Source organism: Hyperolius riggenbachi, chromosome 12 (assembly GCF_040937935.1).
Source record: "Hyperolius riggenbachi isolate aHypRig1 chromosome 12, aHypRig1.pri, whole genome shotgun sequence".
In the NCBI taxonomy this organism is placed as follows: domain Eukaryota; kingdom Metazoa; phylum Chordata; class Amphibia; order Anura; family Hyperoliidae; genus Hyperolius; species Hyperolius riggenbachi.
This window is the reverse complement of record NC_090657.1, coordinates 99204294-99219861: the sequence shown is the minus strand read 5'-3', so window position 1 is coordinate 99219861 and position 15568 is coordinate 99204294. Positions and strand designations below refer to the sequence as shown.

Here is a 15568-nt window from a genome sequence, read left to right as displayed (position 1 = left end):
CTATTTGAAGTGGATAATTTTTCTTAGTGGAACATATCTTTAATTTATGTCTCCACAGTCCGGGGGAAGGAGGAAGTGCGCAGGCGCAAGATGAGCGGTTGCCTTCTTCCAGCAAGAGGAATTCTCGTACAAAGTCTAAAGAGAAAAGGGACAAGGCTGCATCTAAGAGACGATCTTCAAGAGATTATTACTACAGAAGTCGTTCTCGCAGTAGAAGCCCTAATAGATATTATGGGGACTCTTCAAGAAGGCGATCTCCCAGGCGCCAGTATAGAAGATCCAGGTCCGCTCATAGGCAGGACAGAAGAAGGCGTTCCCCATCTTATTCTTACAGACATTATTCTGATAAAGACTATTACGGTTATAGGGCCCCGAGGGGATCTCGCAGAGACTGGTCTGCTTCCCCTGTCTCGGATGGGGTTACCCCTTTCCAAAGACCTGTTCAAGCCCAGTGTTGGTCCTGCGCTAGACCGGCTTTACCAGAAAAGAAAGTCTGTGAGGCTTGTTTTCTGGAGCTTGGCAGAGAGAAGGATTCTGACAACCAACAGGTGCTGGCATTCATTCAGCAAGCGGTACAGGAGACCTTTCAGAGTATGGCGTCCAAGTTACCGGGAACCTCAGCAGCTCCTCAGGTTCCGGCAGCCGATTCGGCTCCCCAGCCGGATGCACCTCCTATCGGCTTTGACTTTGCCTTGGTTCCGGCTTTTCTAACAGCCATAAAATCGGCAATAGATTGGCAAGATAAGGATGATACGTCTCAAGAGCCAGATAAATATTATCCGCACTTGGACCAAAGGCCTCAGGTCTTTCCATTGATTAAAGTCATAAAGGATGTGGTATTAAATGAATGGAATAAGGTGGAACAGAAACCATCCTTAAGTAACAGATTTAATAAATTGTATCCATTGGGCCAGGAAGACCTGACCTTGTTTGATTCAGCCCCAGTTGTAAAAGCTTCTGTTATGCGCCTGGCTAAGCATGTTACTCTTCCAATGGAAAACGCAATAGCTTTCAAAGATCCAATGGAGAGGAAGATGGATACAGATATTAAAAAAGCCTTCCTGGCAGCAGGAGCAGCCTGCAGGCCGGCGGTAGCCCTGAATTCTCTAGCCAAAGCTACCAGAGTATGGGTAGAAAACATTGAGACTGCATTAAACGACGGTACAGACAAGCAGGAAATAATTAAGGCCCTAGATGAGTTAAAATTGGCAGGGGATTTCATGGGAGAAGCCGCTATTGATGTGATCAGATCATCGGCTAGAGCAATGTTATGGAACATCACTACAAAGAGGGCTTTATGGTTAAGACCATGGTCAGCGGATCAAGCCTCAAAATCTAACTGGTGCAAGATTCCCTTTGATGGGACTCATCTCTTTGGACCACAGATGGATACCGCTATATCCAAAGTCACGGGAGGAAAATCGGGATTAATCCCGCAGGATAGAAGACAAAGGCCTCCTAGACAGCAATCTTCAAGGAGGAACTTTGGTAACAGATATCAGCAGGCAAAGTCTTACAGGCCGGGAAGACAGTTCGGATAAAACTGGAGAGGTACCCAGTCATCCTTTTTGAAGGGAAATAAGGCTAAGGTCTCTTCTGATTCCCAACAAGGCCAGAAGCGTTTTTGATGGGACGTCCACTCAGGATCAGCCAGTGGGAGCCAGACTTCAGCTCTTCTGGAGGTCTTGGGTGGGAAGAATCAAGGATCCCTGGGTGATCAGGACCCTAAGGAGAGGACATTTCTGGAGATTCAGCAGAAAGCCTCCACAGAGCAGGGTTGTCACGACCAAAATTCCTCTGGGCAGAAGCAAGTCGTCTTCTCTGAGAGAATATGTTCAATCACTGATAAGAGAGAAAGCAGTCATCCCGGTTCCAAGCAAGGAACGCTTCACCGGAATCTACTCGCCTCTTTTCCTAGTTCCAAAGGCGTCAGGAGGCTGGAGGCCTGTTCTGGATTTGAAGTTCTTGAACAACTTCATAGGAATAAAACACTTCAAAATGGAGTCTCTCCAGTCTATCTTTCCTATGGTGGCTGTGGGCGACTGGATGTCCACAATAGACCTCGCAGATGCCTACCTGCACGTTCCAATAAGAGAAGATTACCAGAAGTTTCTCAGATTTTGCATAGACGAGGACCATTATCAGTTCAGGTGTCTTCCCTTTGGGCTGTCAACAGCCCCAAGGACCTTCACAAAGATCCTCCTGCCGGCAATAGCCTTTCTGAGAGTACAAGGCCTAAAAGTTTACCACTATCTGGACGACATACTGCTGTTACACCAGAACAGGGAAACGTTGCTCCAGCATCAGAAGTTGTTGCTACAATGTCTACAGAGTCTAGGATGGGTAATCAACTTCAAGAAAAGTCAGCTTTTTCCCTCCCAGGACATGGTATTTTTGGGGGCAAGATTCCTAACCCGAAAAAACCAAGTCTGTCTACCAGACCAGAAGGTGGTGTCGATCCAGCAAAAAGTTTGCAGAGTATTGGCAGCTGCTCAGTTATTGGCCAAAGAATGTCTGAGTCTGTTGGGAACTCTATCCTCTACGATTTCTATGGTGAGATGGGCTCATTGGCACCTGAGGGGGTTTCAGTACTTCTTTCTAACTTGTTGGAACAAGGTGTCCCTGCTCCAGTTACTGAGGTTGCCATTGGAAGTCAGAAAGTCCCTCTATTGGTGGACCAAAGAGGAGAATTTGAGGAACAGCCTGCAGATTCTGCCGGATATTCCGATAGTGATCACAACCGATGCAAGTTTGACAGGTTGGGAAGCTCATCGTGGAAGGTTCCGTTGTCAGAACAGATGGAGTTCAAGACAGACAGGGGTGCCTTCAAATCTCCTAGAACTCAGGGCAGCCTTCTTGGCATTAAAAGCCTTTCGGCACCTGATCTACGGCAAATCGGTATTGTTGCAGATAGACAACGTGACGGCAGTAGCACACATCAGAAGGCAGGGGGGAACAAGAAGTTATTCCCTTCTGCAGGAAACAGAGTGTCTGATGTTATGGGCACAGAAGAACTTAACCAGTTTGACCGCCTCTTATCTTCCGGGGAAGAAGAATGCTCTGGCGGATCACCTAAGCAGACGTTTTGCGGACCCACACGAATGGGCTCTGAACAAGAGAGTGTTTCTTCAGATTACCAAGAGGTGGGGAAAGCCCCAGATAGATCTGTGGGCTTCCTACCAGAACAGGAAAGTGGAGAGGTTCTTCTCACGCCAGTATCATCCAGAGGCAGAGGGAGTAGATTGTCTGGTACAGAGGTGGTACTTCGCCCTGGGTTACGCGTTCCCTCCCTTTCCCCTGATTTCCAGGTTCCTCCAAAGACTTTACAAGGAATCATGCATGATCATCGCTATTCTACCATACTGGCCCAGGAGACCGTGGTTTTCCCTAGAGATATTATTGAGTCTGGAAGAACCAATGATGCTACCAGCAGATCACAACCTCCTGTCGCAAGGGAATCTACTTCATCTGGGGGCAGACAAGCTCAGTTTAACTGCATGGAGACTGAAAGGAAAAGGTATTTAGATTTAGGATGCTCAAGCGGAGTGGTGGAGACACTCTTGAAGGCAAGGAAGGCCTCAACTAATTCTACTTATTATAGAATCTGGGAGAAGTTTGCAGCATTTGCCTCTGAGAAAGGTTTTAGTGTTTTATCTCCAGCAATACAGCATATATTGGACTTCCTGCAGTCAGGAGTGGAAAAGGGCCTGAGTGTTTCGGCAGTAAAGGTGCAGGTGTCAGCATTATCTGCCCTGACGGGAGATCGATGGGCAACGCACCCTCTTGTAGTTCAGTTTGTGCAAGCAGTGTTCAAAATGAGGCCTCCGAGAAAACCGTTCTTTCCCAAGTGGGATCTCCCTTTGGTCCTGGAAGTTCTGTCTTCACCTCCCTTCTATCCATTGGAGAATGCCTCTTTGGAGAATCTATCGTTAAAGGCAGTCTTTCTCACAGCAATAGCTTCAGGGAAAAGGGTCTCAGACCTTCAAGCTCTAGGCTGTTCAGGCAATTTGTTGGAATTTTTTCCAGATAGGGTGGTCATCAGACCAGTACTGCAGTTCATCCCAAAAGTGGCCTCCTCTTTTCGTGTTAATCAAGAATTAGTTTTACCTAATTTCCTGTCGAAAGGTATCTGCCACCCTCTGGACGTTGGTCAGTCCATCAGGGCCTACCTAAGTGCTTCAGAATCTTTTAGGAGCTCGGACCACCTGTTTGTGAACTGTCAGGGTCCCAGAAAGGGTCAAAAGGTCTCTGCCAGAACTATTTCCTCTTGGCTAGTCAAGCTTATAAAAAAGTGGTATACCTTAAAGGGTTTGCCAGTTCCAAGTGAGATACATGCACATTCTACCAGGGGCATGTCTGCCTCCTGGGCGTGTTTTGCAAAAGTGTCTATCGAATCTATATGTAAAGCAGCTAGTTGGTCATCTGTACATACGTTTATGAATGACTACCATGTTGATCCTGCCTCTCTGACTTCAGTCGATTTTGGGAGAGCAGTTCTTGCTGTATGAATAAAATTTCGTTTGTTTGCATAATTCCCTCCCTCTTGTTTGATTTGTTACATCCCATAGGTATGCCGCCATGTTTGGTCCAGGAAACCGGAAAATTGTATACTTACCTTCCGTAATTTTCCTTTCCTGGATCAAACGATGGCGGCATACGAATCCCTCCCTCTTCTCCATTCGAGGACTGATTTTCACCAGAATGGCTGGAGGGGGTGGGTTCCAAAGATTTATTAGTGAACTGTCCTATCAGGGTTCGGGGGCGGAGCCTATACCCATAGGTATGCCGCCATCGTTTGATCCAGGAAAGGAAAATTACGGAAGGTAAGTATACAATTTTTCGGTTTTTCACTCTGGCCTACCACCCCTCACAAGTGCTCTAAACCCGCAGCTGAACTCTGGTCCCTACCTTTCGTGTCCCTACCTCTCCCTCTAGATTGTAAGCCTTTGGGCAGGGTCCTCCTCCTTTTGTGTCCTACCTGATCATGCACCTCCATTACTGTGCACCCATGCTATGCATTTGAGTGAACCTAGCTTGCCTAATATCCATGCTCCCTCCAGTGACTGACTAAGCATCACCTAATACTCATACTGTGCTGTGTGATCTGGTTTTCTTGTATTCCTGTATTGTCATATTGATGTATGTCACCCCTAAATATTGTCTGTAAGCTAAACTAATTGCCTGCGCTGCATAATACGTTGGCGCTTTATAAACACAATAAATAAATAAATACATAATAAAATAAGTCAGATTGTCAATTATACAGAGCCACAATAATCCAACATGCATATAGACTGTTTCAGATTGGTTGATCCTCATCAGTGCATGACATGTATTAATATGGCTCCATGGGGTAGGACATGAAGCACCCAGAGTAACAGTTTACCTAGCAAGCTCCTCTGTAGCCCCTTACACATTCCTAAGGGAACCCGAGTTGAGAGACATATAGAGGCTGACATTTATTTTTAAACAATGCACATTGCCTGGCTGTCATGCTGATCCTCTTCCTTTAATACTGATAGCCATACACCCTGGACAAGCATGCAGATCAGGTGTTTCTGATAAAAAAAAAATCAGACATTACTGACCGGAAAGATCAGCAGATGTCAGGAAACTGGTATTGTTTAAAAGGAAATAAATATGATAGCCTTCATATGTCTCACCCTGAGTGTCTGTTAATGAAATGGTGCATTTTTAATCACATTCTTCTTGGTGTCAAATTCACTTAAAAGGGTTTTATATGTAATAAACGCAGACATTCAACACATTTTCGGTACACATCTTGTGTGTGGTTTTACCTTAGTCAAAGCTGCATTTTTTTCTAGTGATGTTTCCAGTCGTAACACGGGAATTATGTCGAAGCAGATGCAACTATAACCTCAAGACATATCCTTTCTTTATAGCCTGGTTTCCTGCCAACTATAGCTCTATTATAAGGACGCCACATCCGCATGTCACAGACAGCAGCACGTGCTAACCACACCGGTTCTGTCACCTCTTGCAGCATTACAGCACACCATATGCCAGCACATAATGCACAATCAAAACAATCACACAACAAAGCAATTTGGTCTTTTACTACAATGAAATTGTATGCTAAGACATTACTCTAAATATCTAATAGGATTTGTACAATTCTCTAAATATATAAGGACAACTCTCCATCTGTGACGCTTACCTCCATCTGCAGCCTGTCAGCATGCGAGTTTATCTTCACCCCAGTTAAAATGACTGCAATTTTAAAAGTGGACCTGTCATCATAGATCTATAGGAACGCTCATTGCCTACTTTTTTGGGTTTTTATAGGCTAGATCTCTGCTATCAATCAAGATTCACTATATAGTGGAAGGTGAAGTGGGGAAAGCGGTGCACACTAGAGGGTATAGCCCACACCACAGGATCATCACCCACACTACTTGGGGATTTTAGATTATGACCTTTGATTACATGTGTACAGTATAGCGCAGTTGTTAGCATGCAGAATATCACCACCACTGTTATGGAGCTTATCTGTTCTTGGTGCTTTTATTGTTTATTTTTCTGGTTCTAGGTGACTCGTTGTTGGTTTTGTGTTATTTGCAGACCTTTTTGGCATTTTGTCCTTCAAGAAGAGACCAGCCGTTGTCTCGAAATGTTGGAACATTTGATTATGCAGCAATAAAGCCATCTGGTTATACTCGAGACACCTATACTGAGGCAGCTATAGCTGCCTTTACACTGGAGGCACCTGGGGGAGGCATACTGGGACAACTATATCTGGCAATACTGGGGCAGCTTTACCTGGCTACTGTAGGCACCCTGTACCTGGCTAGCTATACAGCAGGCACGTACACCTAGCTAGCTATACAGCGGGCACCTACACCTGGCTATACAGTGGGCACCTATACCTGACTAGCTATACAGCGGGCACCTACACCTGGCTATACAGTGGGCACCTATACCTGACTAGCTATACAGCGGGCACCTATACCTGGCTATGTATACTGCAAGCACCTATATCTGGCTACCTATATTGGGAGCACCTATACCTGAATATCTATATTGCGGGTACCTATACCTGGATACCTATACTGGGGAGCTAAATACCACAGCGCAAATACAATTCTGAAGACGGATTGGGTATCACGCGGTGGCCGATGCAGAACAGGCAATGTATAAATGCACACACAGGGGGGTACATTTATACACTAGGAGGGCAGCAGGGGCAGATGCAGGGAGCTCTGCCAATTCCTGTGACATTTCATGCTGCAATCGATCAGGAATCAGCCTGTGGTGTATGGGCAGCTGGCAGATCTATCTCTCTCTAATCAGATTCCATTAGAGAGAGACGTTCGTGCAGGTTAAGCAGCTGCAGCTTGGAAGTGTTTATGATGAGAGATTTTTGGGAGTAATTTTGACATTCAGTTTAGATTTTGTGTTTCAAGCTTTTATTAAACTCAAAATATATACTAGACCCTTGATTGACACAAAAGTAAGTTACAGGAAAATGGTTATTAACTGGACACATTTTTGCACAGAAATCCAGCAGAAACTGAACGCCAGGGAGGTTAATTAACAAAGTAGTGGCCACGCTAGTGAAGTATCGCGGTAGCGATGCATCACTACCACACGGCTTTTGTAAGCAGCGGCCGTTGCTTAATTACACACACTGCGCTGCCACTAGCGCGTGTCGTGCAAGCGTGGGTCATTAAGTCACGCTAGTGTATTAGAGCGAGAAAGCAGGGCTGTGGAGTCGGAGTTGGAGTCGGAGCAATTTTGGGTACCCGGAGTCGGAGTCTGTGATTTCATAAAGTGAGGAGTCAGAGTCGGACGATTTTTGTACCAAATCCACAGCCCTGGTAAGGTAGACTAAGGAGTCTGAGCCATTTTGGGTACCTGGAGTCGGTAGTTTCATAAACTGATGATTTTTGTACCGACTCCACAGCCCTGCGAGAAAGTGGAAATAACTTGCACTGTTCCAGCGCATTGTTATTAATGAATCAACCCCAATGTCTCAATGAGGTAGGAATGCCATAACAACACTCAAAACGTGTGATGGCTCCGATGAGCTGTCCACAGGAGGTTCTAGCAGATTCCCTGCTCCTGTCTCACTATATTCATCTATCATTTGCAGAAAGTTAGGGCATGATATGTAAACAAGCAATATCTTACCACAATTAAATGGATAAACAACAGATTACACAATTGTTTATCATTATTTCTGAACAGTCAGCACAAGGTTTCCTTCCAAATTATTTGACAATTCAATCACTTGATTAGAATGTTCATTGGATAGGGAGTGATTCCTGTGTACTAGGTCTTAAGGTGGCCACACACACCATACAATTTTTTAAATATCTTTTCAGTTCCAGAATTGCAATCAATTTTTCTTACTGATTGTGACATTTTAAAAATCTGACCAATGCACCGAATACATTTGTTAAATATTTCCCCAATTGTAAAAAAAAAAATGATTGAAAACTCTGAAAAAAGTCTGTACACCAAGAAACTGACAATCTATCCTACATGACTCAATTTTCATAAAATTGATGAGAAAAATCCAACACTCGTGATCGTTTATTGAAGAAAAACTGGAAATTCAATCAGATTTCTCGAACGAATAAAAACAAAACAAAAAACAAAAAAACCTTTCAAATTCTCTGTGCAACCAATTGTTTATCGAATTGCCGAATTGCTGTAAAATTGGATCATTTTATTGTGTCGTGTGTGGCCACCTTTAGTCTACGGTCGCAGCGGGGTGTTACGGAGTGATGTAAGAGAGGCACTTTAATGTGCAGTATCACACTGCAATTGTAAGTTTATGCGCCAGAGTGCATTCGGTGCAATTTGATCCAAAGGACTCTGACAACCCAACGCACTACATAACACCTACTAATGGTGGCAGTGGAACATTGGATAAGCATACTACATGGAGCACTTATCAGTTTTTAGCACCTGTCTTGATAAGACAACCCCTGCATATTACAATTTTAATAACAACATGCAACTTATCATTGAAATAAATTTAACACTGTACAAAATTCCACACAAAAAACATCCTGTATTTGCCAAATGAACTATCATTATGCCACTGATCAAAGTATATAAAAGCTTCACAATTTAAATAGAAACTCAGTTGTCATTTTTTAATATTTTCAAAAACTAATACTGTTGTAAGATCAACTTGCACTATATTGCAACCTTGGCAATAATACTCTGATGTACTGTTACCACAAAACTAGGCACTAGTATAATTGAGATGAGCCAGAGAGAAAGTCCACACAGAAATTCCCCTAACGTGATTGGATGGGCAGCACCCTCTCAAACTACTAGGTTTCAGATAGGTTGTAGTAATAATATGGGCATTAGTCTACTTTAGGGGGCCCAGCAGGAAACCTCAGAGTTCTCCAATCATTGCACCCTCTACAGCAGGAAGCGTTGTTATTGGCTGAATACTGTGGGTGTAGTTTACTATAACCTATTAGAAACCTAGCAGTTTGAGAGGGTGCTGTCCACCCAGTCATGTTAGCAGAATTTCCCTATGAGGTTTCTTGCTGGGTCCCCTAAAGTAGACTACCGCCTAATATGCCTAAAGCATTTGGAAAATTAGAAGTATTGTACTGTGTTAGCAATCAGTAGACAAGACACTGAATATTGCGCATTCCTACTGGTGGACTCAAAGCGCTTCAGGCGCACTACACGGGCAACCAGGATCATTAGGGAGCCTTGCTCATACACAGCTGTTTAGCATATTGGCTTGAGCCTGGTCAAAGGCACAAATTCTACATCAAAGGCAATAGCCTTAAGGGGCATATACACGTCAGATTTTTGCCAACGAGCGTTTGAACGTCAAATCGGGCGTGTGTACAGTCGGTCATTCACCTGATAAGACTGGTTTTGACGGATCCACTTGGCGGATCGTTCAAATGCAGTCTTATCAGGTGAGCAACCGACCATACACACGCCCGATTTAAAGTCCAAATGGTCCGTCCTTTGCAAAAATCCAACGTGTATTTGCACCTTTACCAGTACAGCAGTATCCTATCCAGCTGACCCAGTAAAAGCAATATGTTTTGAATCAGGGTAATACCATTTATTGCCTAACTTACAGTGGGTTGCAAAAGTATTCGGCCCCCTTGAAGTTTTCCACATTTTGTCATATTACTACTATAAACATTAATCAATTTTATTGGAATTCCATGTGAACGACCAGTACAAAGTGGTGTACATGTGAGAAGTGGAACGAAAATCATACAGGATTCCAAACATTTTTTACAAATGAATAACTACAAAGTGGCGTGTGCATAATTATTCAGCCCCCTTTGATCTGAGTGCAGTCAGTTGCCCATAGACATTGCCTGATGAGTGCTAATGACTAAATAGAGTGCACCTGTGTGGAATCTAATGTCAGTACACATACAGCTGCTCTGTGAGGGCCTCAGAGCTTGTCTAAGAGAATATTGGGAGCAACAACACCATGTAGTCCAAAGAACACACCAGACAGGTCAGGGATCAAGTTATTGAGAAATTTAAAGGAGGCTTAGGCTACAAAAATATTTCCAAAGCCTTGAACATCCCATGGAGCACTGTTCAAGCGATCATTCAGAAATGGAAGGAGTATGGCACAATTGTAAACCTACCAAGACAAGGCCGTCCACCTAAACTCACAGGCCGAACAAGGAGAGCGCTGATCAGAAATGCAGTCAAGAGGCCCATGGTGACTCTGGACGAGCTGCAGAGATCTACAGCTCAGGTGAGGGTATCTGTCCATAGGAAAACTATTAGTTGTGCACTGCATAAAGTGGGCCTTTATGGAAGAATGGCAAGAAGAAAGCCATTGTTAACAGAAAAGCATAAGAGGCCCGGTTTGTAGTTTGCCAGAAGCCATGTGGGGGACAAAGAAAACATGTGGAAGAAGGTGCTCTAGTCAGATGAGACCAAAATTGAACTTTTTGGCTAAAATGCAAAACGCTATGTGTGACGGAAAACTAACACTGCACATCACTCTGAACACACTATCCCCACTGTCAAATATGGTGGTGGCAGCATCATGCTCTGGGGGTGCTTCTCTTCAGCAGGGACAGGGAAGCTGGTTAGAGTTGATGGGAAGATGGATGGAGCCAAATACAGGGCAATCTTGGAAGAAAACCTCTTGGAGTCTGCAAAAGACTTCAGAGTGGGGCGGAGGTTCACCTTCCAACAGGACAACGACCCTAAACATAAAGCCAGGGCAACAATGGAATGGTTTAAAACAAAACATATCCATGTGTTAGAATGGCCCAGTCAAAGTCCAGATCTAAATCCAATCGAGAATTTGTGGCAAGATCTGAAAACTGCTGTTCACAAACGCTGTCCATCTAATCTGACTGAGCTGGAGCTGTTTTGCAAAGAAAAATGGGTAAGGATTTTAGTCTCTAGATGTGCAAAGCTGGTAGAGACATACCCTAAAAGACTGGCAGCTGTAATTGCAGCAAAAGATGGTTCTACAAAGTATTGACTCAGGGGGCCGAATAATTATGCACACCCCACTTTGCAGTTATTTATTTGTAAAAAAATGTTTGGAATCATGTATGATTTTCGTTCCACTTCTCACGTGTACACCACTTTGTATTGGTCTTTCACGTGGAATTTCAATAAAATGTATTCATGTTTGTGGCAGTAATGTGACAAAATGTGGAAAACTTCAAGGGGGCCGAATACTTTTGCAAGCCACTGTATGTTAGCCAATAAATGGTGTCATCCTGATTCAATGCTTCAAAATGTAGATATTGCTGTGGAGAACTGTTCCTTATGGACTCTTTTAATGGCTCATCTCAACATACTAGCCCACAAAATTGTCCAGAAACCCCATCCTACATGTATGCATAATAATCACATGATACCACTAAAACCAGCTTTCCAAGGACAGCCGCTGTCCACTAAATCCAGCTTTTTAAAGAGAACCCGAGGTGTGTGTTAAAGAATGTTATCTGCATACAGAGGCTGGATCTGCCTATACAGCCCAGCCTCTGTTGCTATTCCAAACCCCACTAAGGTCCCCCTGCACTCTGCAATCCCTCATAAATCACAGCATTGCTGTGAGGCTGTGTTTACATCTGTAATGTCAGTCTCAACTGCTCCCCCGCCTCCTGCATAGCTCCGGTCCCTGCCCCCGTCCCTTCTCTCCAATCAGCAGGGAGGGGAGTTCTGCAGGAGGCGGGGAGAGCAGCAGACTGACACTATAGAGATAAACACAGCCAGCTCTGACAAGCTGTTTGTCAGCAGCGTGGCTGTGCTTTATGAGGGATTGCAGAGTGCAGGGGGACCTTAGGGGGTTTTGGGATAGCAACAGAGGCTGGGCTGTATAGGCAGATCCAGCCTCTGTATGCATATAATATTCTTCAAACCCACCTCGGGTTCTCTTTAAGAACAGCCACTATGAGAGCAGTATAAAAGGAATGATTTGTTAAGGATAACCAACATTCAAAGTGCATCCAGTGGTAATCATTACTACTACAGCAGCAATACAAAGCTACAACAGCGATCAGAGGAAGGGGTAAATGTGGGTCCCTCAGATCTAAGGGCCCAGGTGGGGGCACAACCTCTGACTTGCATCCCAGTATTGGATGTACATGGACAGCCATGTGTAGATCTGTAATCTGTTTATGTATTTATTTTTTGAGCTTCAAATTATTAAAAAAAAAAGTAATTAACATTTGAAAAAACAATAAACCCTAAGTTACGGTATGGCTCTTTTATATGTAGTTAAACGTAAACAAGCACAAACAATATTTGGCATCAGTTCTAGCAATACATATAAATGAATTTTGCAAACTAAATTATTCTCCCTTTGACATGCAACTTTGTTTACCTAAATGCACAAAAGAATAGAAACTGATAAGCACCGACTCAGTCACACGCTAGGTTTGTTTATGAAGGACATTAAAAAACAAAGCTTCGCCACCTGGAGAGGTAAAGCTACTGGCAATTGCAATTCCTGCTGGACACTTGTCACCATCAGGAAGAAAGGTGACAGTTCACAGCAGGACACAAGACAAATAGAACATAGAAGTAACCTGAACACATACATTATCACAATAACCAAACGACCTCCCCGATGCCCCCTGTGCAGAGTTGCCCTACAGATGCCCTCACTGTCATTCTCTAGCGCCCCTTCCATTCCCCAAAACAGTTGCCCCACGGGTGCTTATCCACCTCCCCTTCTGTCAACATTTGCCCCTCCCCCAGAACGAGTTCCCCCACCTTGGTGCACGGCCACATTGCACCCGTGCCCGTCACAGTAGACCAGCGGGTTCTCGGCCCAGCCCCTCTCATCCGAGCACACGCAACAACCTCCAACCATCTCCTTCATCCTCCCATGGAGCCGCCGCTCTCCCCGGGGCCGGGCGGCCGACCTGCCGGGCACACTGCGCATGCGCCCCTATCCTTCGCACACTCTGCACGAAGGTTTCCACTGGGCATGAGCGCCACCATGGTTCCCCGTACTCTGCGCACGCGCGTTGGTCTGCCAGAGCGGCGACTGCGCACGCGAGGCTGAAAGCAGCGAAAAGGCAACACAAAAGCACACGCGCTGTTCTTCTGACCCCAACTGCGTTCGTTGCTTTCTTGTTCCATAGATTCCAAACGAATGACACAGTTTCGAATGGAGACAGTTTGGTGGATTTCGGTAAAAAATACCGGACACATATAAAGTGCACACGGAACACATATAAAGTGTACAATATATTCATTAGAAATTAATATTATAATTCTAAATAAGAAGTCTCTCGAATGAATATGGCTTTCCCTAATTAATTACCCAATACTATAAATACCTAGACACTGGCTCTTCATGGAGAAAGTTGTCTGTGCTGATGACAATATACTGACAGTTGCCAAAATTCCATCTGTAAGTATTCTTAAAAAAGAAAACTACTTTTGTTACAAAGCTGACATGGTCGGATGTAAAAAAAAATGTGCTCAAGACTAGTCATATTGCAATTTAACAGCAGCATAATAAACTAACAGAAAGCTCAAATTGCTTTTCGTTGCAGCCATGGTGACAGTATTTTGTGTGCCTGATTAGAGTACTGTTGCTACAATATATTCTTGAATATCCCACCTTTTATCAATTTTCAATTGAATCAATTTTCCGATTTCCTGGACCAAACATGGCGGCATACCTATGGGTATTGGCTCCGCCCCCGAATCCTGATAGGACAGATCACCTATAAGTTTTCCAGAACCACCCCCCTCCAGCCATTCTTTTTTCTGTCCTCGAATGGACAGTTTCACCTGTATTTGTTTTCTAAAGTTTTGTTTTTTTCTTCTATTCATTTATTTTCCTTTTAGGTTGCTTAATCTTACCTGTGCAGCGGGTTCAGCCTCTCCCACTTTAGAGGATCGTCCTGTACCCTTAAACAGGGTTTAATGGCGTCCTCTGTGTGTACCAGCAAGTCGGCTGGGAGGTGCAGCTTGCCCTGTTCAGTGATGGCGCCGCCTGACCCCTCTGTGCGCGCATAGTGACGTAGAGTCTCGCGAGAGGCGAGATTTGGTGTCACTGCGCTCTGATTGGCCGAGCGTCTGCATATGGACGTTCAGGAAGCGCAAGCCAATGGCTGCACGCTGTTCCTGGCGTCTCTGCGCGGAGGAGCTGCGGTGAGCTGCGGGTAACGTTCCTGGAGCCTTGGCTACAGATTCTCGTGTGGGAGATACTTCTGGCACCCGGCCTGTGGATTCAATCGGTCACCGGTCTTCTGGACAAAGGTAAAGAGCGGGTGACATTGCTTGATGGATTTTATTTGCCTGCTTTGTGTCAGTCTGGTTGTAATATGCCTGATCCTTTCTCTTAAACAGAGAGATGGATGCTGTTGGGCATGCAGAGGAGGTGGTCATTGAGAGGTATAGACTGCTAAATGCAGTCTTTCTATTTTACACACAAGGGTGTTAAGTGTTAATATCCTGGCACAGGGTTCCTCTGGGAAAGTGTTTTAAAAGAGTGCAGTTCCCCCTTGATTATTGATTTATGGGGAGGAAATTGGAACATACATATATATGTTTTGTTCATGTTTACACAGTCCGGGGGAAGGAGGAAGTCATCAAGCGGTGCCCAAGAACCGTTCCCCATCTAAGACCCGACAGTCGCGATCACGATCAAGGGATAGAAGCAGGAGCCATCGTTGCCGCAACAGATCAGCTAAAAGAAAGAAGTCTTCTAGAGATCGAAGGAGCAGGTCTCGGAGCAGGAGCCGGAGAAGCAGAAGGCATTACAGAGATTCCTCAAGGAGAAGGGATTACCGCTCCAGATCGAGATCTAGGCAAAGACATTCCAGGGACTCTAGGATCAATTTCAAAAACCTGTGCTTTGCCTACAAATCAGTGCACAAGACCTGCCCAACCTACATCTCTGATCTGGTCCACAGGCACATACCAGCCCGCCCCCTCCGATCCTCCAATGACCTGCGCCTAGTCGCACCACGCATAACTCAGTCACACGCACGATTGCAGGACTTCACCAGGGCCGCCCCTACTCTCTGGAACTCTCTCCCACCAGCCGTCAGACTCGCCCCCACCTTTAATTCCTTCAAACAAGCTCTCAAGACTCACCTCT

At 44.7% G+C, this 15568-nt stretch overlaps 1 protein-coding gene across 3 annotated transcripts in view; it reads right to left on the bottom strand.

Annotated features, from left to right (window-relative positions):
• Positions 1 to 13393, bottom strand: part of MLLT6 (MLLT6, PHD finger containing) — a 119260-nt gene extending 105867 nt beyond the window's left edge. For 2 of the 3 annotated variants that reach the window (XM_068262709.1, XM_068262708.1), the window contains exon 1: positions 13222 to 13393. In XM_068262709.1, coding sequence (XP_068118810.1) covers positions 13222 to 13393 — 172 coding nt within the window. The remainder of the gene's footprint in view (positions 1 to 13221) is intronic. The other variant, XM_068262710.1, reaches the window with a different exon arrangement.
• Between the last annotated feature and the right edge of the window lie 2175 nt (positions 13394 to 15568).